Raw genomic sequence first — 25,064 nt, 5'->3', positions numbered from 1 at the left:
TATCCTAGATACAGAACATTTGCAAAGGGGTGTCAGAAGTGACAGAAGTAGCTTTTTGCTTAAACAAGTCACATCCAAGACTCCAATGATTGAACTGGAATTCATCTGAATATGAAGGAAGAGGCAGAAGAGTTTTGATAATGTTTAAATACATAGGAACTCTCAAGCTGAAATAGGAAAAGGCCACCCAGGAGACTGTGGTTTCCGGAGTATCTTCTGTGTGAAAGGTGTTACAGTTGACAGTTCTCTGCTTTATCCCTCTTATGACTATAATAACACTGTGACATAACATATTCTTCACAGTTTTCATGATAAAGACTCTGAGTTTCTGAGATGCTTGGCCTGTAAGGAGTAGATAAGCATCACACCTAGAATTCTGATTCTACACCCATGTTCTTTGACATTCCTTGAGTCAAGCACAGATCGTCTGCCCATTATGAAATTGGTTGTTTTTGTGAGCACTACTGAATAATGTAGGTGGTTTGAGAATTTTTAAATTGTAGAAGATAGATACAGTGTTATTTTAATATACTGTTTCAATCAATGACCCATGTACATCTGAAACCTAGGGTAATGAAATGATAATATTCTCAAGTCCTGGCTTAAATTTTACATCATTGAGATATAAAGTACCCTCCACCAAGCAGTTTATTTTTATATTACTAGAACACAGTGAACTCAATCTGTCCTTCATATTACTATTGAGCATTTCCAGAAACATCATCCCATAATATCTACTTTGGTAGAAAATTTTGTTTGTTTACATCCCAACTAATGATCTAATTAAGATAGTACAATATAAAGCTGGGGAAATGATTATATTATTTACAAAACTGTGATTGTAGGAAAATTCTTAAGAATTTGATCTGAAATATAAATTGTACTTATATATCATCCTCATTTTCACCTATTCATTTCACCAACTCAAAAACAGATATTCCCACAATTTATGAAATGAAATGAAATTATTTAAAATGAAATTTAGTACAATAAACATACCTATACATGTGTTGTGCTTGTACCTAGTTCAATGTGCCTAGCAATTATAAAAGATAATTTCATAGAGAGAATATATGCAAACTTGGGTATTATTTAATGATTCCTTCTTATAACTTTAACATGTATGTTAAATTATATTATCCATTTCCGTAACAGGTAGAGTGAATTTATAATATAAATTTCTACGATTATTGTGTCTTATAAGCTTAATCTCTTCTTAGATGTTAGTCAAATTTATAACTATGTATTCTGAAGACTATACATTCAGAGATACAACATTCATGTTAAATTTTGACATGAATTTTCAAGAGAAATGGTAGGTTAAGAAGGAGCCAATGGGACATCAGCTCTGGGAATGACTAATGAGAACAACAGCCATGTTGAATGACATTAATACAAATTTTCTATACTCCTTGGTTACATTCTGTACTCCTCTGATGTAGTAATGACATTCCCAAAGACTTCCAGGGAAGTCCACCCATCCCTGATGATGTGTACCCTAATGTTTTGTACCATGATAATGTGTACACTGATGTTTTATACCCTGATAATGTGTACATTGATGATGTGTTCCCTGGTCAAAACCTACCTTTCCTCTAGGCAGAAAAGAACAGCTGTGCTAACAGGACATCTAGCAGATGCTGGGATTTGCCTGGTCCATTCTTTCCCTAGAACACCCCTGCTTTCTCCACTCTAGTTATCTCAATAATAATCAACCACAGAGATGTGATTGGCAACAGCTAAACACATTTTTCTGTTTAACCCTGGTGGGAGCAACAGTTGAGGTATATTTCATTTTTTTTTTTTTTTGACAAAACCAAACTGACCATGTCCAAGTAGGGTAGGTAATAAAGTTTTCAGCCTGCTGGCTTTGTTTTATTTCCTGATGCTGTTTTGAATACCCTTAGGAAAGCAACTTGGAGTGGGGGAAGGGTTTATTTGAGCTCAAAACTTCAGTCTATAATCCACCGTACTAGGGAAATCACAGAAGCAGGAGCTCGAGATAACTGGCCACACTAAATGCAAATTCAAGTTCAGAGAGCACTGAACTAATGTCCGCGTGTTCGTGTCCGCATGCTGTATCAATCTGTATTCAGTCCAGGGCTCATCCCAGGCAATGGTGCTGCCCACATCCACCAGTGAGTGGCTCTTCCCATTTAAATTAACACACCTAAGAAAAATTATCACACTCCTTCCTACCGGCTAACCAAGTCAGAGAATTCCTCATTGAGATTCTTTTTCTACACATCAACAATATATCATACCCATGGGGCAGCTTTTGGTGAACATCAAGTTTAACAAACGTGCTTAAGAAAGTAGTTGATGTAGACACACTCAAACAGCAACTAATCACTAACTCATGTAATGATAATGTCCATATATCTGAACATCCACTTTATACAATATGAGAATTTACTGGGAGAAACGTGCTATTCTCAAAGCGTTCCCTTCTAATATCAGCAGATGAAAACTGTTTGAGACATTTCTTTTCTAATGTCAATAGAATGAAAAATTGTTTGATAAGACATACATACTATAAAAATTCATGTGTCCATGTTTCTGGGTATGTATGTACATGGACATGTCAGTATAGTGTATGGAGATTAAGAAGCCCGTCTTGGGAGTCATTCCTCAGAAGGTCCCTATCTTTACTTTTGAGACAGTGTCTCTCATAGTTTTCGGGCTATCCAATTCATCTAGCCTATCAAGCCAATGAATCCCAGGGATCTACTTGTCTCTCTGCCTCCCAACATGGAGATGATAAGCATGTGTCACCATTCCTGAATTTTACATAGATTCTGGAGACTAATATCAGGACCTCATCCAGCAAGCAGCTTACAAACTTAGCCATCTTCCTAATGCCAAGACTTAAAGTCTTTATTCCAAAATTCTTTTTTTTTTTTTAATATTTATTTATTTTGTTTACAGTGTTCTGTTCGCATATATTCCTGCAAGCCAGAAGAGGGCACTAGATCTCATTACAGATGGTTGTGAGCCATCATGTGGTTGCTGGGAATTGAACTCATGAACTCAGGACCTCTGGAAGAACAGTCAGTGCTCTTAACCTCTGAGCCATCTCTCCAGCCCCCCAAAATTCTTTGATATGCCAAGCAACTACTTTTCAACCTGCAAACCACTATATATATTTTTTGTTGTTACAAGTGCTTTAAAAAAGTGGTGGTTAAGAAAATTCAGTATGAATTATTATAATCTTTTTACCATGCAATAAGTTGTTACTAAACAAAGTGACATGGAATATTTTTCGTAGCATCTTCTTTTCTCTAAAACTAGTTTTTTACAGACATGGTCTCTGGTATCCCAGTTGGATACTAACTTGCTATATACTTTAGAATAAAATTGAACTTATGATATTCTTCGATAGTCTCCTGGGTATTGCCTTAGGGGAGTATGTCAATATACCTAGCTTTATAAAGAGCTGGGGACCAAACCCAGGGCTTTTTTACACACATAAAGGCAGTCATTCTACCAACTGGGATACATCCCCAGCTCTCTCATATTTTATCCACATTTCTATCTAGGCTCCCACTGTGCTTTTTACACTCTGAACCCAACCTAGAGTATAATTGATGGTGTGCAATGAAAAGAATGCCTGTTTCTGTCTCACTCCTCTTCTTTCCATCATGTGATAGATGAATGAAAACTACTTTTGCCAAAGAAGTGTGAAAAGGTTAACTACATATTGTGCTATTGCTCTTTGGTAACAGTACTGTAATTCATCTGGAAAAGTGAACGCAGAGCCTCCATAATCAGAATCATGTGAAGATCTTTAAACACATGTTACTAACCCACGCCCTGAGCTGCCATGCAGCACATCTCAGGTGCAGCCTATGATTTGCAGTTAATTCATTGTTAAGAAGTCAAATACACCATGATTGGCTAGCACTGTGGGGCATACATGGGCTGTAAAGAGGGTGCTGAGAGAAATTCAGATAAATAGACCTTAAGCTTTAAGGTGTTTACGCAGAGAGTGGATACAAATAGTGAGAAAGAAAGTTAGCTCAAGTTATTTATGCTACAAGATACTAAAAAACAAGAGATAGTGTCAGGACATAAACAACTTGTAAATAGGGTGCCCTTTAAAATGATTGGTTTGTTCCTTCACCCCCCTCCTAGGGTTTGGAGGTTTTCTGATACAAAAGAAACTTACTGCCTATCAATAAAGGAGTTCTTGCTTGACTTGATTCCCTGCTGCGTCTGATGTCTCCAGGTAAGAGGGAGGCTGGGAAACCAGTGAGCAGCAGCGCGCCCTTGCCTTTCCTTGGTTCCAGGCCAGCTCTTCACAGGTGACCTGAGTTTCCGGTGGGGCAGGTCCCCACATAGCACATCTAGGTTTTTTATATGACTATATTTATTTTTATTAGACTATATTTAGAACAAAGCTCATAGCCTTGTGTGTAATATAATTTGTAAAATTATCAACTTCTTTTGTAGAACAATAAAATTACAACACAAAAGAAATTTCTTTCCAAAGCATAAACCCAATCTTACCTAGATGGAATTGCAATATTTACTCCTTATTTTAACCAGATCACCTAGATTATTTAGCTCTCCAAAAATAGAACAAAATTTCCCAAAACTCTTCTTCATAGGCATAATTAGCTGTCTCCAGGTCTTCCTCATACATTGTCACACATAATTGTAATAGTGTTTACTGTGCAATTCAAAATTGTCAGAATTGCAGTCATCATATCAACCCTGAAACCTAAGGTTCAGCCATTCTAGATGCACACAGAAGTATTTTGACATGATTGTCAACCGATGGAATAAATCAAATATCTAAAAAATGTCCATAATGCCCAGAATTTCCACCATACATTTTATTACATGGTTTTTTGAGTCACATGTTAAAAAGAAAGCAATACTAACTTTTAAATGAATACAGATTTTCTAAGGAACCAACACTTAACCTTAATAAATTATCCATTTCTACAAATGTCCAGAAATAGCACAGCACTATCCAGGTTAGAGATTACTTCTGAATGACATGTTATATTTTAGTGCAACAAGAATAAAAATCAATCAACTGCCATAATCATAATTAATATATGCAATGAATCTAGTGGCTAAATGGTATTTAAATGTGACATAATTTTTTCAAAAACATTTGGTTATTATTTTAGAAGTAGTGATGTTAACAGAAATGAATATAAGAAATAGTTTATGACTGTTTTTATATAGAGAAAAATTCACCTAGCTCATTGTATATAATAATAAAAGGATTCTAATATTATAAAAATTCCTGAAAAGGAATTTATTCCTTTTATTCTTTAATATTATCAAAGTAAATTCATGAAAGACACACAATGCTTCTTGTGTAAGTTTGGAAGTTTTAGTTGTATTATCTAATTTTTAGATCTCTAATTCTAGCTATTCAGCGTTTTCCCCCTGACCATCTTATTTTCAAAATTCCTTCTCCAGTCATTACTTGTATGCAAGGAGAAATTTTGTCAAAAAAGCCATTCTTCAGTAGAAAAATTATCCTAGAAATAACTGAAGTAACAATGTTGGTATAGGAAACAATACATTTCCAACACTCAGTATTTACTATAATTTCATCACCTCTACAGCAACCATGTCCTAATAACTGACATTATCATTATTCCTTCTGTGCTTCAAATTTCCCAATTTTATCATACATGTCTGGATGATTATGAAATTAAAATTTCCATCTTTAAGCCTATACTACACCATATACTGTGTATATTTAAAAAAAACTATCTCAATAAATTAACAATGTTATTTACATTTATGCCAAAGTCCATTAAAACATTTAATTTTTCAGGGTGCATAAACTTCACTGAGTGAACCCCAAATGAACATAATCATAAACATAAATCACTATATATTTGATATAGTACATGTATATATGCTAGTAATTTCAAGTAAATTAATAATGTGAGCTACTGGTAGGTTTGAATATTTTATTGGCACATTTTAACTGTAGATATATTTGGTAAAAAATCATAATTATATAATAAAGTATTCCATCAGAGTTTATATGAACTTTAAGTAACATGAACTAGAAAGAAAATCGCTGCAAAGTTTCTTATCTAGAAGATAAAACTCGTTTGTTAGTTTCATGTATCTGCAATGCTGAGAAACTATCACCGACCGCACCAAAACAGGCTGAGAATTGGTGATCTTGTTCGCTGAGCTACTAAATGGGAGAATTTGAAACTGAATAAATTAGACATTCCCCCCTAAACTCGGGTGATCCTGTAAATATCTAAAGATTAGTCAAACTAGATGTAATCGCTTGGGCATTACTAAGCTCTGGCAGGCATGAGCACCATGGTATTATCACAGAGGTTTGATCTGGTCCACCATTCACCTGCGACCGCCAAACTGTATTACACCTGCTTCCTATCTCCGTTTGCAGTTACTGAGCATTTCCTGAGAGCGTACTTCTGTTCAGCTGAGATACAATATCCTGCTATCTTTTACACAACACTTACAACATCTGTCAATAAAAGTGAGAGCATCGCAGAGGCATCATTTCTCATGAAATGAGTACATACCACTCACTTACGTGCCCCAGGCACTTCCATACCTGAACACTAGAAACCACGCATTTGCACATATAGACATTACATCATATTATGCACTAGTTTTCGAATTTTTCTTACCGGTCAGGTTCTTCAATCCAAGTTCCTGAAGTCCAAAGTTGCCATCTTTTCTGTAGTTTAGGAATATCGCTAACGCATAGCGATCTTCGTATAGTTTTGTTCCACGAATAATTCGTAAATTCTCCAGAGGAAGGTAACGAAACTGGTTGAGGGCCACCAGTACATAGCCCGTGACTTCTCGGATAGACTGAAAAAAAACACAAACAATTGTCTATGTTTATAAAAAAATGAAATTAACTCGACAGGTTGTGCATATAACCATTTAAATAAAAATGAGTTATTTAACTCTAATTTTCAGGTCTTAATTTAATATACTAATTTCCACATGATATTGATACTCATTAGCTTAATAATAGAGGATCACAAAGTGTTAGAATTTCATCTGAATACAAGTCTTATTTTTATTTAAAAGTCATGAATGATCTTATAATAGAATAATGGATTCTGTTTCATGAGACATTCCTCATACGTGAGATATGAATATAGTTAAAGGAAATATGGGTATTATTGAGAGACTACAATGACGTGACATAGAACCCTCAGTCAATCTACAGATGAGAATGCAAATTGGCAAGCCTACCAAAGTAGAACCAATCTTTATTCATTGAAGACATTGGCTATATGGATGTGTAGTACCCCATTAATCACATTGGAACTGTAGCTATTCCTGAGAACAAGGTCCTTGGAGTAAGAACATAAGAATAAAGAAAGAACGGTGGACTGCCATGGTAAGACCCATGGTTAGCACAACACAGTTGTAATCATCCCTTCCCCACAGAGTGTAGCCCTAGAACTCTATAATCCATCATCAATCCCTCTTGCACTGACTGAATTGCTATCTTCAAGTTTTTTTAAAGATAGGTAAAAGTGTGAATTAACATCACATGGTCTAAAAAGAATATTACCCCATTAATTATTAAAAAGTGTATTTTAACTGATATCGGATCATTGTTAAGTGCTCTCTATATCACAATGAGCACTACAGAGAATTTGGAGACTTCGCTATGTGAACAATCTTTTATCTAGAATGTATCATTCTGTCATCATTCTTCCTAGCATTCCTCCAGTCCCATTTAGGAGGGACTCTTCTCATCAAAAACCTCATACGCCTTGTTGATATCAGCAAGGGGGTGTACATTACTATCGGGGAGACTGGAGATGAAGCAAATGCAGCGTGAAAAAGTAATACGATCATGAAGTAATGCTATGAACAATTATGCAGTGCTTATTGGAGGGAGAACATTTCTAGCTATTAATTGACAAAGATGTGTAATTTGTTACAGCCTTTGAACCACATATTGGGAGTTGCAAATAGTGTATAAATAGTAAGGACTTTTCACTTACCCAGACAATATGGTCAATAACAAGAAACAAATGCTCACAAATCTCTCAAATAAAGATCTCTTAAAATAGTTACCTTTCTTGAGGGCTTAATAAAAATAATTGATCCTTTCAAAATTATGAAATAAATGCTCTAAATCTAAAAACAATACACAATACCATGATTTAATGCTGTTATGTTTTCCACTGTTTACAACACTTTTTTCCCACATATTTTTAAACTGTTTCTGTGGATAAACAATCTGAAATATCTCAAAAGAAAAGATTCAGATCACAAGTTAAGATATATATGATAAGTGCAAACAAAATCTCAGGAAACAGTTCAATGACAAGAATATTTTCCAATGCTTAATTGGCCTATCTGGATCATAGAGATAGATATCTAGAGGTGAAAATTACATGTTAACCTATCTCATAGGGCCATATAATCATATCAGTTCTTCATTGTTTCTGGCTTTAAGTCACTAGAAAGAATCTCAGTAACATAAGACTTTCATTGCTCCAAAACTTTGTTATGAAAATAAATACAATTTTGGGATATATGGGCTATAATATAAGTATAAATATACTGTAGTTAATTTAAGTAGCTACAATGGGAAAGTATAATGGCAAGAGATATGGGCTGGCCTAACAGAGAATTTGGCCTTGAAATAGAGCCTCTGTCCTTACTATTTATGTAAGCTTAATGAAGCTTTTAAGTCTCAAAAGTCTTCTGTCTTTTCATCTTTAGAAAATTCAAAACAATATCTCTATGACGAAGCTGTTGTAAGCATTGTAAGATACAAAAAAGAGCTTATGGCAAATTGTATTTAATAGATGCTAGCTATTACAAATATTACCTCGAAAAAATAGCCAGGCACACAAATTGTCTCAGGACAATTAACTGAAGATAAAATGGTCATAATATCATTGCATAAGAACTATTTTTTAATCTTTCTGTTATTTAATCTTCAGCACACTTACACCTTATCTTTAAAATTTGCAACTTATTTCTAAAATTCAGAAATGCCTCTTACTTTCTTGTATGCTTGTTTCAGCTCTTAGCACTGACCCTGGTGTTGAATAGGCATTCAACAATGGCTGTTTAATAGAGTAGCATTGAAATCTAAAAGCAATGCTTTTTAGTCTTGCAGCTATCACTTTCCAAACAAAATGACTTTGTGAGCTTGCTCCTAATAGAAAACACTGAAAAACAAATTTGTTGTTTGTGCCTATGGAACACTGTAACAGATAGTAATCACTAGAAAGACTAATAAAAGAGAAAACCACCACCATGGTTTTATTTGAAGAGGGTCAGGGTCAGAAGCTCTCTTTGCCTTTTCAAACGCAGATGGTAGAGCCACCTAGAGATTCACCAGACTCCATAAGGGGTTAGCATCTGTTCAACAAGGCAGATTGCCTTCTGTTGTCTTCATTGGCTCTGCAACAGCTTTGTTCAGGGAGTGAATGAAACTGAAGTTCATTAAGGCCTTGAATGCTTGAGAAGTCAGGGGACCAATAAGAACACGCCTTTACTTATAACATTTAGGGAAGGAAATGAAGGATAGATAGGGCAAATCTTCTGGCTAACTATGCCATCCTTGTGCCTGCAGAGTAGTCCAGAAAAAAAGAAGAAGAAAACCTGTCTTTATTATTTTCAAACTTCTAAGTTATTTCACAGTCCTTTAAAAACTATTCTTTTAATTGACACAACTCTTGATTAGATTTTTTCTTCCTTCCTTCCCTCCTTTTTTCTGTCCTTCCTCATGTTTCCCTCTTTCTTTTATATTTTTCTCTCAACATGGCCTTAGAGAAAATAAATAATAGATTCCCGAATGTGTCTTTATCTATCTTAAGATTTATCTGAATCAAATCCACGGCTTATTGATTTACTTTCATACACGCATGGAGATAGCTGCCCGTTCCGATTTATACCTGTTTAAAAGCATCTTTAGTAGTTCAGATGCTTTGGAATTGTTCTCCTGCTGTGCTTTATGTACTCAGACCTAATGAGAAATCACCCCAAATCCTGACACAGTCTGTGAGTGAGGACATCCATAAATATAACAGTGATTAGTTTGGCGAATGGGCTGGAAGTTAAATGACTGTGATATCCTGAGGAGTAGGAAACAGAAAACTCTAGTGACAGGAAAGAGGATGTCTGAGGGGTAAGGAAGTTCCCCGCGTTGGTAGTGAATGCAGAAATTATGCCTACTCTGACAGTGACAAATGTAGGAGCAAATCATAGCTTCTGTATCTGTAAGATATTCTATTAACTTCCCTAAAGCAATTACTTTCTGTCCCTGCCCCTCCTATCATGTCTGGGAATATCTAAAGCAGGCACATTCTTAACTATGACATAATATTAAGTTTACCAGAAAAAATTAATAAGCTCATAAAGCGCATTGCATATTCCTTCTGCTCGCAGAGATACTGTGTTTTTGCTTGGGATTCTGCTTTCCATTTCCCACTGCTTGAAACTTTACACTTGGGACACTCTGAGAAGCAGGGACTCAATATCTGATGGAATTAGATTTGGGCAAAAGAGCATGTGAAATGTCATGTACCTAAGGGCAGTAGAGTAGAATTCTTTCTCACCTTCCCCAATGTGAAGCAACACTGAAGGGTTAGAAAATCTGAGCCCAGTCATCCCAGCCAGTATGAGTCACATGTGCTAAGCCTGCCATGATACTAGGAACCTGCGGGCCATCCATTCAGCACGGACTACTTAGCCAGCACGCAGCAAACAGGCCTTATTTGCAATGAACACCTTCAACCCATTGTAAACAGAAGTGTTCCTCTCTTTCTCCAGAAATAACCATCTCTCCTTAGGTCTTTTAAATTATATGTGACTCTAAAATACCTCTTCACTTTGAATGCTTTCATTAAAAAAAAAAAAAGAAAGAAAAAAAACTGTAAAGAAATGGTGCAAAACCAAACTGAAACTAAGAATTTATACTTATAAAAAGCAGCAGAGTCTCAGCCAATCTCAGAAATTGAGCTCAGCTAATTATAGTATACTAATGGATCAAATGCACCCATAAGACAAACCATTCCACAAGTAAGGGGAATGTAGAGCAGTAACTAATCAAATTCCTCCTTTACACCATTTCCATTGCCTACTTGAAAACATCACCTTCCCCTTTGGCTGTATAGAGTTCTCTGAGCTGATCTTCCTTGTGCAGATCCACTCATGAATTACAAATTATTCTTTGCACAAGATCTCAGCTCTATTTAATTTGCTGAAAGACAGTCCTAACGGATTACACAAATTGAAATGTGAGCTGCAGATCCCCTTATATAATCATACAAGCACCCCGGTTTTGTGATGTTCTTAGAAAGATTCGTGGCATTACAAATTCCACTATCTATAATTAAATATTTATATGTGATTTCATCTTCTTTGTTATACTACAGGTAAACCTATATTTTAAAATCTCAATTTAAAATTTGCATTTTAACTTTTTTACAATTATATGTTTTACTAATTAATATTCTCATGTCAGATATATACATTAGTGTACCAGGCTTTCTTGGACCACCAGCCCCCAAATCAAGACATGGAGACTTGTTATTAGTTATAAATGCTCAGCCTTAGATTAGGCTTGTCTTATAACTTGTAATTAACTTGTTTTTCTTCATCTACATTTTGCCTCAGAGCTTTTTACCTTTCTTTCGTTCTGTATATCCTACATTCCTGCTTCCTGCATATCTGCCTGGCTGGCTGGTCCAGGGAGTTTCCCTCTCTTTCTCCCTCTTTTCTCTCTCCTGAGCCTAGATTCCTACTACTACTTATTTTATCTGCCTGCCTGCCTGCCTGCCTGCCCTGCCTATCCCTCCACAGCCTAGTTACTGGCTGTTCAGCTTTCTATTAGATCAACCAGGTGCCTTAGGCATGCAAGGTGTAACAAATGCAACACAACTTTACATAGTTAAACAAATACAGCATAAACAAAATTTAACACATCTGTGTCTAGTTAAACAGTTATTCCACAACACATTAGGCTCCAGTAAAGCAGGGAATCAAATATAATCTGGTTAGAAACATTGTGTATATGGAAAAGTACTAATAGTTGAAAATAAACTTTACACTTAATAAAATTATATAACTTGTTTTAATAAAACTTTGATAAGAAATGCACACGACTTAAAGCAAAAAGAAAATGTTGTCCAAGCTCCAAATAATTGAAGGTCTGTGATTATCACTCATGTTTATATATTCTGACAGATATTTTCTTCCACTGAGAAATGGGCGAGTTAGAATAATGAACCTTAAACATCACATTTGTCTTCTGTAATCTAACAGATTTTGGTGTGACTTTTATTTCATGAAGACACAAGAAGATCTTTATAAGCCAAGTAGAGAAATATTAGAAGATATTAAATTCTACTAACATTTGATCAAATGCTTTTAACCTTAGCTACTTAGACAGTACTTTGTAATGACAGTCCAAGCTGAAAAACACTGTCTGATATCAGAGAATTTAACAGTAAGTTTGGATGCGTTATTCCACCCCTCTGGTTCAGATTCATCATCTATACTATGGATATATTAAGAATTATTGTGAGTAGTGGGTCCCTATGGGCTTACATTTTGGAATTTTGACACTGAATGAAGCAGTGTATGCTGGCCAGGTCTTTGGGAGGTGTTTGGATCATGAGGTTTCTTGTCTCATTAATGGTTTAATTTATTTATAGATAAGGCTACAGAAAGGTGGTTAAAAACCACAGGAGTTGGGGCTTGATGAGAAATGGTCATCAGGGCATTCCATTGAAGAGTACTTCATGCTGTGCTCTTCTCTCCTCTTTACTTCTTGGCCACCCTGAAGTAAGCAGCTTTGCTCCATAATGTTCTTTCTGGCTCAGCCTTTCCAGAGATAAGAAACAAGGAGAACAAACGATGAAGAACTGGAGCCATGAGCCAAAATGAATGACTCCTTCTGAGGGGTTGAAGCCTCGGCTATTTTGTCACAGTCACAGTAAGCTGACCAATGTAGTTATTTAACAAAAAGCTTGGCTCAGGGGTTAGGTATTGGAGAATATTAGTTTAAGATGTGTTACATTCCTTTTTGCTGTAGAATATTTGCTTAATGCTCCGAAGATGTGTTGCATTCTTCTATGTTGCATTTGTTTAACTCTGTAAAGCTGTGTTATTTTGTCTGCCTAAAAAATCTGATTGGTCTAATAAAGAGCTAAACGTCCAATAGCTATGCAGGAGAGAAAATAGGTGGGGCTAGCAGGCAGAGAGAAGAAATAGGAGGGGAAATCTGTGCTAAAGAAGAAGAAAGAGGGGAGAACAAGAAAAAGAGAACGAGAGGAGGTCACCAGGGGCCAGCTGCGCAACCACACAGCCAGCCACAGAGTAAGAAGGCAAAAGATAGCTAAAGAGAAACAGAATAAGCTAAGTTAGAAAAACTAGCTAGAATCAAACCAAGCTAAGGCTAGTCATTCATAAGTAAGAATAAATCTCCATGTATTTATTTGGGAGCTCGGTGGTGACCTCCCCCGCCCCCAAAAAAAACCACAACTAAAGTTACAGTTAAGAGATGACTTATATATTAAGAGCAGTGCTGAACAAAGTACCAGAGAACTTGCTTTCATTCCCAAATCCACATGATGGCTCATAACCATCTGTCACATCAATACCAAGAGATCTGACAACCTCTTCTGCCTATATAAATACATAATATTTTTTAAAAGAAAAAATGCTTGTCTCATAGCAGACCCTCCTTTTGAATTAGTGTCATCATTTTTCTGAATACAAAAGCATAAGTTTTGGTCCATAAACTGCTCTATTGCTTATTAAATTAGTTATTTCATCATTTGACAGAAAAACTCACAGAAGCAACTTAAGGAAAGAGAGATTTACTTTTGCTCAAGGATTAAGAAAGTGCAATTCCTCATCATAGAGAAGACATGGTGGCCAGGGTTCCACCATGGGGCAGAAGCTTGCAGGGTCATCTGTTACATGTCTAGAATCACGAGTCAGAGAAAAGGAAGGTCAGACACTGGCAGACTCTCAACTTCCAAAGATACCCACTTCCTCCAGCTGAGCGCCAACTCCTAAGGCCCTACAACTTTCTAAAGCAGTCCTGCCAGCTGGGAAACTAGTGTTCAAACAGACAAGCCTGTGGGGACACTCCACATGTAAACTATAAAACGTTGCTTGTACAAAACCCTTTTTCTGCTATTTCTAAAGCAATCACTATGCATCTCCAATGTTTAGACAAGAAAACTGCTTGGTACCATTTTAATGTACAATTGAGAGTGACAGTTTCATGTCTGAGGTCTTTTATAAATGTGATTTTCTCCACTCAAAATTTAAAAGAGGAAAATAGGCTTGCATGAAATGATTTCTGCCAACAGCTGCCTCTGCTGTACAGCATATGGGAAATGGCCGTTGAGGATTCAGCGTTAGAGGTGACTGCTTATGAGACGCGTCTGCTGTTGTTTTTAAATGAAAAGGGTGAGCAACTTCAGGAACAGGATAGCCAAAGTATAAGGCTACGATTTGACAGGATGCCAAGATACACTTTAGTGTCTGTCTAAATATTTGTCTATGCAACACAAAACAAAAGGCTTAATTAATTAACAAGGAACAAATACTGCCTTTAATCTTCAATGAGAATAGGTTCTGATGTTGCTGCTGATGCTCCTAATTTTTAATCCAAACATAGCAAGTAGGCATCATATGAGGTCTGTGAGAACAATCACAACTACAGATACAACATCAATTAGACTAGGGATGTGTAGATCATTAAGCAAAATAGTTTTGATACTTAAGTATTATTATACAAAAATAACAAGCTTCTATGCCCCTTTTTTATTATTCCTAATGATGGTATTAACTTGGTTTTATTGTATTTTTCTGTATTTAACATAGTTCATGTGATTATTATATATCTACTATATTCCCCATATTGTTGCAGCATATTACTTTACCTTTGTAAAGATGTGTTGCATTTGTTTATGTTGCATGTGTTTAACTAGGTAAAGATGTGTTACACTTGTTTATGCAGAATTTGTTTAATTACATAAAGATATGTTGCATTTGTTTTACCTTGGCTGCCTAAGGCACCTGATTGGTCTAATAAAAAGCTGAACAGCCAATGGTTAGGCAGTAGAGGGATGGGCAGGGCTGATGAATAGAAAAAAAAAAGTAGTAGAAGGAAATTGGACTCAAGAGAGGAGACAAAGTGGGAGAAAGAGAGGGAGATGCCTGTAGTAGGACATGCGGAATGAAAGAAAGGTAAAAAGCCATGAGGCAAAAGATAGATGAAGAGAACCAGGTTAAGTTATAAGAGCTAGTGGCACAAGCATAAGATAAGACTGAGCATTCATAATTAATTATAAGTCTCTAGGACCTGATTGGGACCTGGTTGGTGGCCCAAAAGAAAGTCTTCTACAGAATACTATTTATATTTTATAGATAAAGAAACTAAGATTAAAAAAAATTCTCAAAGTCATATAGGTGGAAAGTTAATGAGAAAATATTTTTTTAAAAAATCAACATTCATAATCCCTCTTAAAAATCTGTCTCATTTCTAATATCAAAATAACAATTTCTATCAAATATGGTGATAATTACTCTCTCACTTTAAATCCATATTCACTAAAAATGTGATTTAAAAATAAAATACTTTCAATGTTATCCTTATGAAAAATATATCAGCTAAACAAGAGCATTCATCATAGTTATGTTTCTAAAGACAGAAATATGCTAAAAACATGGGAAAGTAAAAGTGATCTAATTCTATTTCAATTAAGTTTAAATTTCATAATGTTTAAAAAGTAACAAAAACCAAAATTAAGAACAGTCACAAGAAAAAACAGTCTCTCAGTGCCTTCCTAAAATTATATATATTTGATGCTTAGAAAGTAAGAGTCTTTTCAAAGAGATATTTGGAGTCAAATGTGATTCTCTGTAGGAGTTAATAATAAAAATGTGACCCAATAATCCTCATATAAAGTTAGATTCTATTCTACTATCAGATCCACTAAAACAAATGTACGAAAGACAAATACTTAAAGAGTTGCATGAGAGTGTCATATTATTGGCATAACCTGAGCTTCTTCAATTAAAAAAGCTTACAAGTTGATTTTGTTTCATTTAGAAAACTCTCTAAATGAAACTGGCACATTGAGGTTATTGCATACACTTCTCTTCCCTTCCTCCAGAATTCATGTTCGCTGCCTCTCTCAGCTTCACTCTTCCATCCAATTATTTACTTCCAAAAAGATCTATTATGTCCTTACTGTGTGAGAATTATTGTTATTGGAAATTGGTTATTGGAAATTACTAAAGAAAACGACAAACAAAAGCAATCAAGAACACTCATTCGCACAGTGGTTACTTCATCATTTCAAATGTCATATATGAAAGGTTAGCAGTAAGAAAATAAATCATTCATCTGTGAAAGAGTCACAATAATTTGATGTTAATTTTGTATCTCTGTTTCTTGAAACATAAAGCATTTATTTCCAGGATCTATGTACAGACCCTACCCTGGTTATAAAGTTGTACTACATTCTGTCACATCTGAGAGACCAGCTAAAGATTACTTTTGACATAATTTTTTTACTGACACACAATGTGTGTGTTGTTCAAAAAAAAAAGTAAAAACTCATTGTGACAATTTTCTTCATATTTTACTGTACTGGAATTCCATGCTGATATAATAATTTTATTCTCTTCTAAGATAACATGCAAATTACTTATAGGGTACAAATACATTGATGCTGAACTACCTTTTAAAAAAATGACACGTTGGTCTTGTTTTGTTCCACTTTGTGAATGAATGAATGCCTGTAGGTTGAGTGTGTTAGCATCTAAGCTTTAGGAAGATGAAGAGGGATAAAGAATGACCAAGCCCCTCAGTGGGTCACAATCTCTGTAGAAGATGTATGGATGACAAGGTCACAATCACTGTAAAAGAAGTATGGATGACAAGGTCACAATCCCTGTAAAAGAAGTATGGATGACAGAAACATCAGTGAAGAAAAGTGGTGTGGAGGCGACAACAGATCTTCCATAAAGTTTCTGAATACTAGATGGTGACGAAAGCCATGATGGGGCATGCACATAGCACAGTGTGGGATAGAGGAGCGATGTAGAAGGCTGCCTAACAAACACTGGTGCAGGGGGTTCCTGTAGAGAAATGAGTGATTGCCCAAGCCCTGAAAGCTGATTACTTCCCCAGGGTGCAGCATCAGGACTATAGTCTTATCAAACTAAAATAAAGCTGGATTTATGGAAATTTTCCTATTTGGGGATCTGAGGCAAGAAGTGTACATGATAAACCTGAACCATACCAAAAAATGATGAAGCAATCACAAACTTTTAAGATCATGCTAACAGGAATTAAGAGTCAATTAACTTGTCCAACAAGTTAAAAGTAAATTTGAATTTAAGAAATTATAATTAAAATGACTATTCCATCAACTATATTTTAAATCTGAGTTAATGTTATTTATTGTAACTAATTTTCATTTTTAGACATAATACATGAACAATTTAAATTCTTGAAAACTTGCATATAAAATACAATATTGCCTTTGAAGTGTTTTACCTATTCCTTTTCCCGTGGGAGCTACAACATGAACTAATGAACTAATAAGTTAAAAGGAATTTCCCACTCTGTTAGGGCTATCATAACAGACTATCATAGGCTTCGGGGCATTGAACAAATCTTACATTTCTTATTTCTGGATGTTAGGAAGTCTAAGATCAAGGCTACATCAATTATCTCTTGGTTGCTATAATGAAATATTTAGGAAATGAAATACTTAAAGAAGAAAATGTTTGCTTTGTCTCAGGGTTTTGAAACCCATGGTGGGCTGGCTTCATTTCCATTATCCCAAGACGACAGAGGAATATGGCAGAAGGGTAGGGTCTAGAGGACTGATGACCTCGTGGTAGTAGGAAGTAGAGAATGAAAGGAAAGAACATATTCTAGTGTCTACTCCCAGTTATCTTTACTTCAAACAACGTCCTGCCTCCTTTAATTCACCCAGCTAAACAATGATGATAGAGAACCCTCATGACTCTATGAGCACATAGTAGTCATGCTAGTTGGGAGTCAAGACTTTTGGAGGCCTAGGGAGGATGTTTCATAATTAAATCCTAATACAGGCAATGCTAAATTAATCAGCTAATACTCATCTATTTCCTGGATCACAAAAACAAACAAACAAATAATGTCTTCATGTGGTGCAAGGGCTAAGAGATAACTCGAGTTCTCTTTTGTGAAGCCATTAATTTCATTCATAACTACTGCACATTTATAAGCTAATCCCTTCCCCAAAGCTTCAGCTCCACATGTCATGTGGGCAGTAAGTTTCAACATGGTAATTCCACGGGAACACTAACACACACCCTTTTTTCACCAGCATGCCTCTATTAAGTATTCAGTTAGTAAGTGAAAAACAGATGTTTAAAACTACTAGACAATTGACATCATTTCATTAATTGTGAAAAAATATGCCACATTAATGGAAAATAATAGTTTGTGAGAAAGTAGGAGGTATAGGGAACTCTATATGTTCTTCACAATTTTCTGATAAAACTAAAATTCAGTTAATATTTATTTTAAAAATTAGAACATTACCATTATAATTTTTATGAATGAATGATCTAGATAATGAGCAGAAATGAACTATATGAATAAACACATCACAATGTAATGCATTGGTTAGCACATTAAAGATAACCTCCAAGGCATCAAAATGCATTGATGTCATATTAAGGAATAAAAACAAATTACTTCCTCTTGGATTAACTGGACTAAGAGTGACTCCAAATTTGGATTCTCTATGTCTCTCCTTGTCTCCTACATTTGTCTGTAATGTATGGTTCATGGCCTAACTGTGTCTCTGTCTGTGCTTGCTGTTATCCTTAATAAAGCACTTTGCTCAGTCTTCAGTGGTCAGTATGAAATCATTACATAAGAAAGGGATGAGGGATTTTTTTGTTATTGTTTTTTTTTTTTTTTTTTTTTTTTTTTTTTTTTTTTTTTTTTGAGACAGGGTTTCTCTGTGTAGCTTTGGTGCCTTTCCTGGAACTCACTCTGTAGCCCGTCTGGCCTTGAACTCACAGAGATCCACCTTCTTCTGCCTCCCAAGTGATGGAATTAAAGGTGTGCACCACCACCGCCCAACTGAGATGAGGTATGTTTGATAGAAATATTTAACAGAGTTTTATATTTCCCGACCCAGAATAGAAAACACAAATCTCAGACACATGTTATCAAGCTATATCCATGTTGCTTCCAACACTTATGGAAGATATTTGTGGTATAAGCTTGCTGCAAACCTGTTGTGCATTTAGCAAATGACTACCATAACATGCACACACACACACACACACACACACACACACACACACACACACACTCAATCACTTGGTTACAGTTTGCTCTCTTCACCCTCCATTAATTTATTTAAGTGGGATCTGATACTACAATCTGTTGACATTTCTACTCACTAGAATACAGGGGTGAAAAACAGAAAATCATACTTAGTGTGGTGTGCTTCACAGTGACCTCCAATCCCTGGTGGAAGGTGTTAGTACATGAAAAGAGAAATGAAACAAAATAGGTCATGGGGATTGAGTTTCCACAGAAGAATGTTTCTCGAGTGCTCAAATCAACATCTACTGCTGTAAATTCAGAGCACTACAGTAACTATTGGCGCTCTTAGCAGCCTACCTATCACTCAGAGCTGAGTGCACTCATGAGCACCTAGATGGTGGAGCTGGCAGGAAGCTTCATGTGTTACACAGCACCTTAAATTTCATTGTCGTTACCTCTCCTCCCATTTCTTTTAACTCTCCCTGTTTGAACATGCAGACAAGGTCATTGCTCCTTCACGAGTGTGCACGTTATTTACTAACTGTTCCAGTATTGCTGCAAAAGTAATCTATTGATAGGGACAATAATAAATGAAAGGAAAAAACAAAAAATCAGGCAAGCATAAGCAGCATTTTATGACCTAATAAATACATTGCAAACATTGTTTACTGTTAATATCTCAATGTTCATTTCATTTTTACCCAAATTAAAACAGTTGCTTTGGGTGCGAGAATATATGGAGGTAAATAACATTTGAAAGATTAAAAAAATAGTTTTGATCCACTGGTAATAGTTTAACAGTCATATGTGTGTGTCCACATTATTTTATTCTTAAACACTAGCATGGAAAAGATATTATCTTTCTTCTGATGACAATGGGTATTTTGTAAAATTAAAGAACATTCCATTTCATATGCTTTTAATTCATGGGACATCTGTTTTCAAGTCAATAGTTTCCAAGTATCATATTAAATTTTTGAAAATGCTATCTGAAAAATTAATATTCTACATTCATTACAATATAGAATTGAAGTACAGGCTTCAAAATACATTTTTCTCAGTTTCATCTGATATATTATTATTATTCAAAAGTCATGGCAAAGGAATGTCCCAGACCCAAGGTGAACTGTAGTTTACTTTGTATCCAATTCCACAATAAATTTACAAAAATTTTACAATATATACAATATAATTTGTATACTATTTTATTAGTACCCAAGCTTTGCACACTGTTTACTTCACTGGATAGGGCCAGAGCTTTAGGTGGTAGACTAGGTACCTGCAGAGCCATCTCCTGTATGGTATATCATTTTATGTGAGATGGTACTTATTAAATATCTTTTAAATTGAGTGGAGGGATAAATGTATAGCCACAGGTTTCTGATACACAGAGATCTTAGAAGAAAATTACCAGGATATCTTTCTGAATATGTTTGCAACCTATCCTAGAAAAATTACTCAAAATCTTCTTATTGCTTTTCAATTTGTTTCTAATATGCTATCCATTTGTTCCCTTTCTTCTTCATTTACTAAGTATCTAATTAATGCTTGTTTAGTCCCAAGATGGGCTGGAGTTGCAGAATATCTACAAGAATAGAATAAAATATCTAGGCAAAATCATACTATTTAAGAGGAATTAAACAGAAAGAGAATTTGGTTGATGTTAAAAATGTTACTATGAGACCATTTTGAGATAATATATTTCCATAAATTATTATATATTTGTGAGGAAACATTTCTCCTTTTTCCATGATCATGAATAATCATGATTGGTAAAACAGAGGATTTACAAAGACACAGCAATATATTGAGTACTTATGAGTTATGGCCCCAAGCATGATGGTAAAAATTGCTTCGATGAGAAAGTAGCAAGAAGATCATCCCAAGATTGTTGTTTTCTGTTTTCTATTATCTACAGTGGCTGCCCTTTTAAGCCAGGGCTATCCTAGACAGAGATTTCAACTGCACTGCTACCAGCAGCAGCCTGAGCGGATTATGTTCCCTCAGGCATCAACTCTTTCAAAGCTACTAAGGGAAACTTTATCTAAATCTAAAGAACTCACAATTCAAAGATTGAGATGGAATCCTGTTCTCTCAGAGAGGTTGAATAGGAAATAGCTAACCTTTTCCCTTTGCAGGTGTCTTCCAAAAAACCCAGCGTCCTTCTCTCAGCCCCCACTTAAAAAAACGCTTGTTACATGTGGTTCCTCCCTACCACTTCCTGTCAGCTACTTGCTGACTCAGCCTCCTGCCCTACATGTTAATTTTATTTCATCACAAACATCTTTGAATTGTTAACAAAAGCAGTAGGAACAAATGCACCACACTTTAAAACAATATTCCCCAACACAGGGTAGTATCAAAGGTAGAGCTAACGGATAAGGAGAGAAGGTATGCATATAAAATATTTTATGATGATAATACACCACGCAAGGTTGCCTATCATTTACACCAAGAGAAGCCTAAATTACCATAATCTAGGATTCAGTTTTACTGATAGTGCATTGAAATTAGAACCTATTATTTTAGCAATTTATTCAATCGTTAAAAATCTGCAGGCAATTATCACACACTACATATATCACTTTTATCCTTATTTCATTAATATTAGGGTTTATTAATATTAGTCATTTAGAATATGGATACACTCTTCTCTTTAATGATGTTCATTATGTAGAACAAGATAAAGCCTTGGAAAGTATCTAACAAATTTTATTAAAATTCCCTCTTTGATACATGATTCCTTTTAAGCTACACTGACTATGCTTTGAAATTTATAGAATTATAAGAAACATAGGTTGCTTTATATAACACAAAAATATCATAAAATTCTTAAGCTATTTTAAGAGTCATTTTCTTGAGTTTTCTCCTTCAAACTGAAGAGACTTTCACCTTTTTTCTTAATGTCATATACTTGTGACTCCAAACTCCTTTGGGCATCACTGGTTTTTCAGATGCCCAGCCCAAGCTTCCGTGATGATACGGTCAAGTGCTGGCCATGAATGCTTTGGGGACACAGTTCATGGTAACTTTTTTTCTAATGCATAGCAGTGAAGCAAGCAGACTCTAAGATTTACTTTGCCAGTTCCCAGCAACTTTACACAAGAAATATTAAGAACATCATCTTTAACACAGATGTTACTCAAGACTGAACAACTTTGGAGTCACTAATTCTCTAATTAGAATGTCAAAAATATAGCTTAGGTATTGTTCTGCTATACTATATTCTGTCTATATTTGGTGAACTTTCAAATCATATATTTAACATGACAGATGATATCAGATAAAGAATGCATCAAAATAACAACCTGAGTAAATAAAGTCTTTATTTATTAAATTATATAGTCATTTCTTTTTTATTTCATCAAGATGTTTATTAGAAGAGGGCATAAAATAAGTTATAAGTTATTTGTCACATAATCAGCTGTTTAATGACCCAATCAACTATTATCTTTCTATTTTTCAAGCTCACACCCCATTTCATTACTCTCTCTGATAACATTGCTACTTCTAGGCAGTGAGAGAATCTGTTCAAACTAAATCTAAACCCATGTTAGTAATGTGTATTTTCTGGGGTTTGAGCCTTCCATTTAAAACTAATTTCTGAATTGTGCCACAATAGAATGTATAATACAAATGTAGAATTCATGTCGAAGCATACAGGATGCAAAACTTTTATACCAAAACAGACTCATGTAAAGTTTACGATGTTTATTCAGACTGAACATAGGAAGAAAACAGACTTCAAGCATTTCTATCCTTCCTCAGAAGAAAATGACTGACAAACGAAAAGACAAGTGCAGAGGATGCTACGAACCGAGGAGAGATTCTTCTGCTCGCAGCATTGAGTGCACAGAAGAAACTGGGCATTATTCTAGAGAAATAGAATCCATTTCGTTTCAGCCAATATTTCCTTGTCCAAAAAGTGTTACAAGTTTTTCTTTAATAAGGAGATCCTGATGCCACTATGTGTAGCTCATGCTTTATCCTTCATAAGAATGGTTGCACTTACTCTATAGGTAGCTACGTATAATTTCTTCCGCAGTAAATTTCCTCTTTGTCACTATAGCCCATACTTCACAGTATTTATAAAGTCAAGAGTTGTGGGAAATCTCTGTGTCTGGTTGAAGACGAACTATCTGAACCACATGCTAAGGGAATTCTTTTCCTATTTCTCAGTGAGAATGTGATTCCACGATAAGGTAAATATGGGCAGAAGAATGAGAGATAAATTGAAGAACAAAAGGCTATCAGAACACAAGCTTGAAATGGTCCCTCTGGACCCATAGGTTGATCCAAATTGTGCCAGCTAGCTGTATAATGCTGGGCAAATTTTACCTAACCTTTTTCAGACTCCTATCACTAAAGGGAAGGAAAGCAATCTTCATGAAGCCTCCCATCTTCCATTCCACACACACATTGTCATAACAAAAGCAAATAAAACAATGTCCAGTTTTGTCCCCTAAAATATTTTCATCATGTAAACTATAAATACCCAGTCACAATGTTTAATATGTATATGAGATCACCATGAAAAAAAACATGAACTGCAATTTCAAGTTCCTACATGTCTTTTTAATGTTTATAGACTTGAAATTATATATATATACATATATATATGTATATATATATATGTATATATATATATATTTCCCATTCTTAAATACTTGATATATATTCTAATGCCTGACTTTTAGAGTGTTAGAAGGGTAAGTAACCTAAAAAAAATCTCAAAAGCTAATTCAGAGAAGGAAAGCTTCTACATTACAAGTTTTTGCTCTACTTTCTTAGTAAATATTGTTTCTACTCGTATCTTGTGAAGAGTCAGTTAGTTTACCAGTGAAGAGTGTATTGTTTCAGTGTTTATTATAATTAGAATGTATTATGAAATATAAGTACATTATTTCCAGTACCTGTGTGTCTTGTACACAATTTAAAGTATGCTTTTAAACAACAAAATTCAAAAGAAAAAAATACCTTATAAGTAAATGTCAATGCATTTATTATTGACACTCATGTTGGGCCAGAAAAGAGAAAATCAATATTTAGGATGCATTAATTTTAAAGTACTAAATTTTCAGTTATAATATTCTTTCAAAAATGCTCTCCCACACAGCCCTGTGAGCACCTAGTACAAACAATGAAGCGTGAACCCGTGCAGAGACTCAGGGAGTGAAGGATAAGTAATATTTCAGTCCCAACCCTAAAGGAGACAATTCCACCGCCCTCCCTAAGGTTTAGCACACATCAAAAAAGAGGGAGCAGAAAGAAAGGAAGATCCAGAACATGGTGAGCAAGGTTGCAAATGCTATTTCCAGGACCTGATATGGCCATTTCAAACATAAAAACATAGCCACTATAATTGCCGTACTGGATTCATCTAAGACTGGTAAACCATAGATCCTAAACAGGCTCATGGGCCCTTCTCCTTCCTACTGAGCTATTGGCTACTGATGAATTCTTGGGGAATCACAATCGTTCTCTTTAGTTGTGCGCTCAATGGTGAGCCCGCACACTCCAGTGGATGCTTCCCAATTCATTGACACATAAAAAAATCAGTGGGCCATAAAACTGAACCAACAGACATGAATACGAGAAAATGAATTTTAGGCAGAAAGGCAGAGCTTCTGGGTTAAGTGGGAGACAAGAGGCAATGTGGAGTAGGAGGAGCAGAAGGCATTTTATATATGTATAAAATTACCAAGGACCAGCTTTTGTCAACAATAAAAGAAGTGTTAACAAGACTTAA

General features: G+C 35.2%; 1 protein-coding gene across 7 annotated transcripts in view; it reads right to left on the bottom strand.

Moving 5' to 3' along the window:
• Erbb4 (erb-b2 receptor tyrosine kinase 4) overlaps positions 1-25,064 on the bottom strand; it is a 1,076,808-nt gene that overhangs the window by 528,539 nt on the left and 523,205 nt on the right. For all 7 annotated transcript variants that reach the window (XM_006989868.4, XM_016008144.3, XM_016008143.3 and 4 more), the window contains exon 3: positions 6,648-6,834. In XM_006989868.4, coding sequence (XP_006989930.1) covers positions 6,648-6,834 — 187 coding nt within the window. The remainder of the gene's footprint in view (positions 1-6,647; positions 6,835-25,064) is intronic.

The sequence above is a fragment of the Peromyscus maniculatus genome, chromosome 13 (assembly GCF_049852395.1).
Source record: "Peromyscus maniculatus bairdii isolate BWxNUB_F1_BW_parent chromosome 13, HU_Pman_BW_mat_3.1, whole genome shotgun sequence".
Taxonomy (NCBI): domain Eukaryota; kingdom Metazoa; phylum Chordata; class Mammalia; order Rodentia; family Cricetidae; genus Peromyscus; species Peromyscus maniculatus.
Note: the sequence above shows the minus strand (reverse complement) of the source record. Positions and strands in the feature narration are given on the sequence as shown.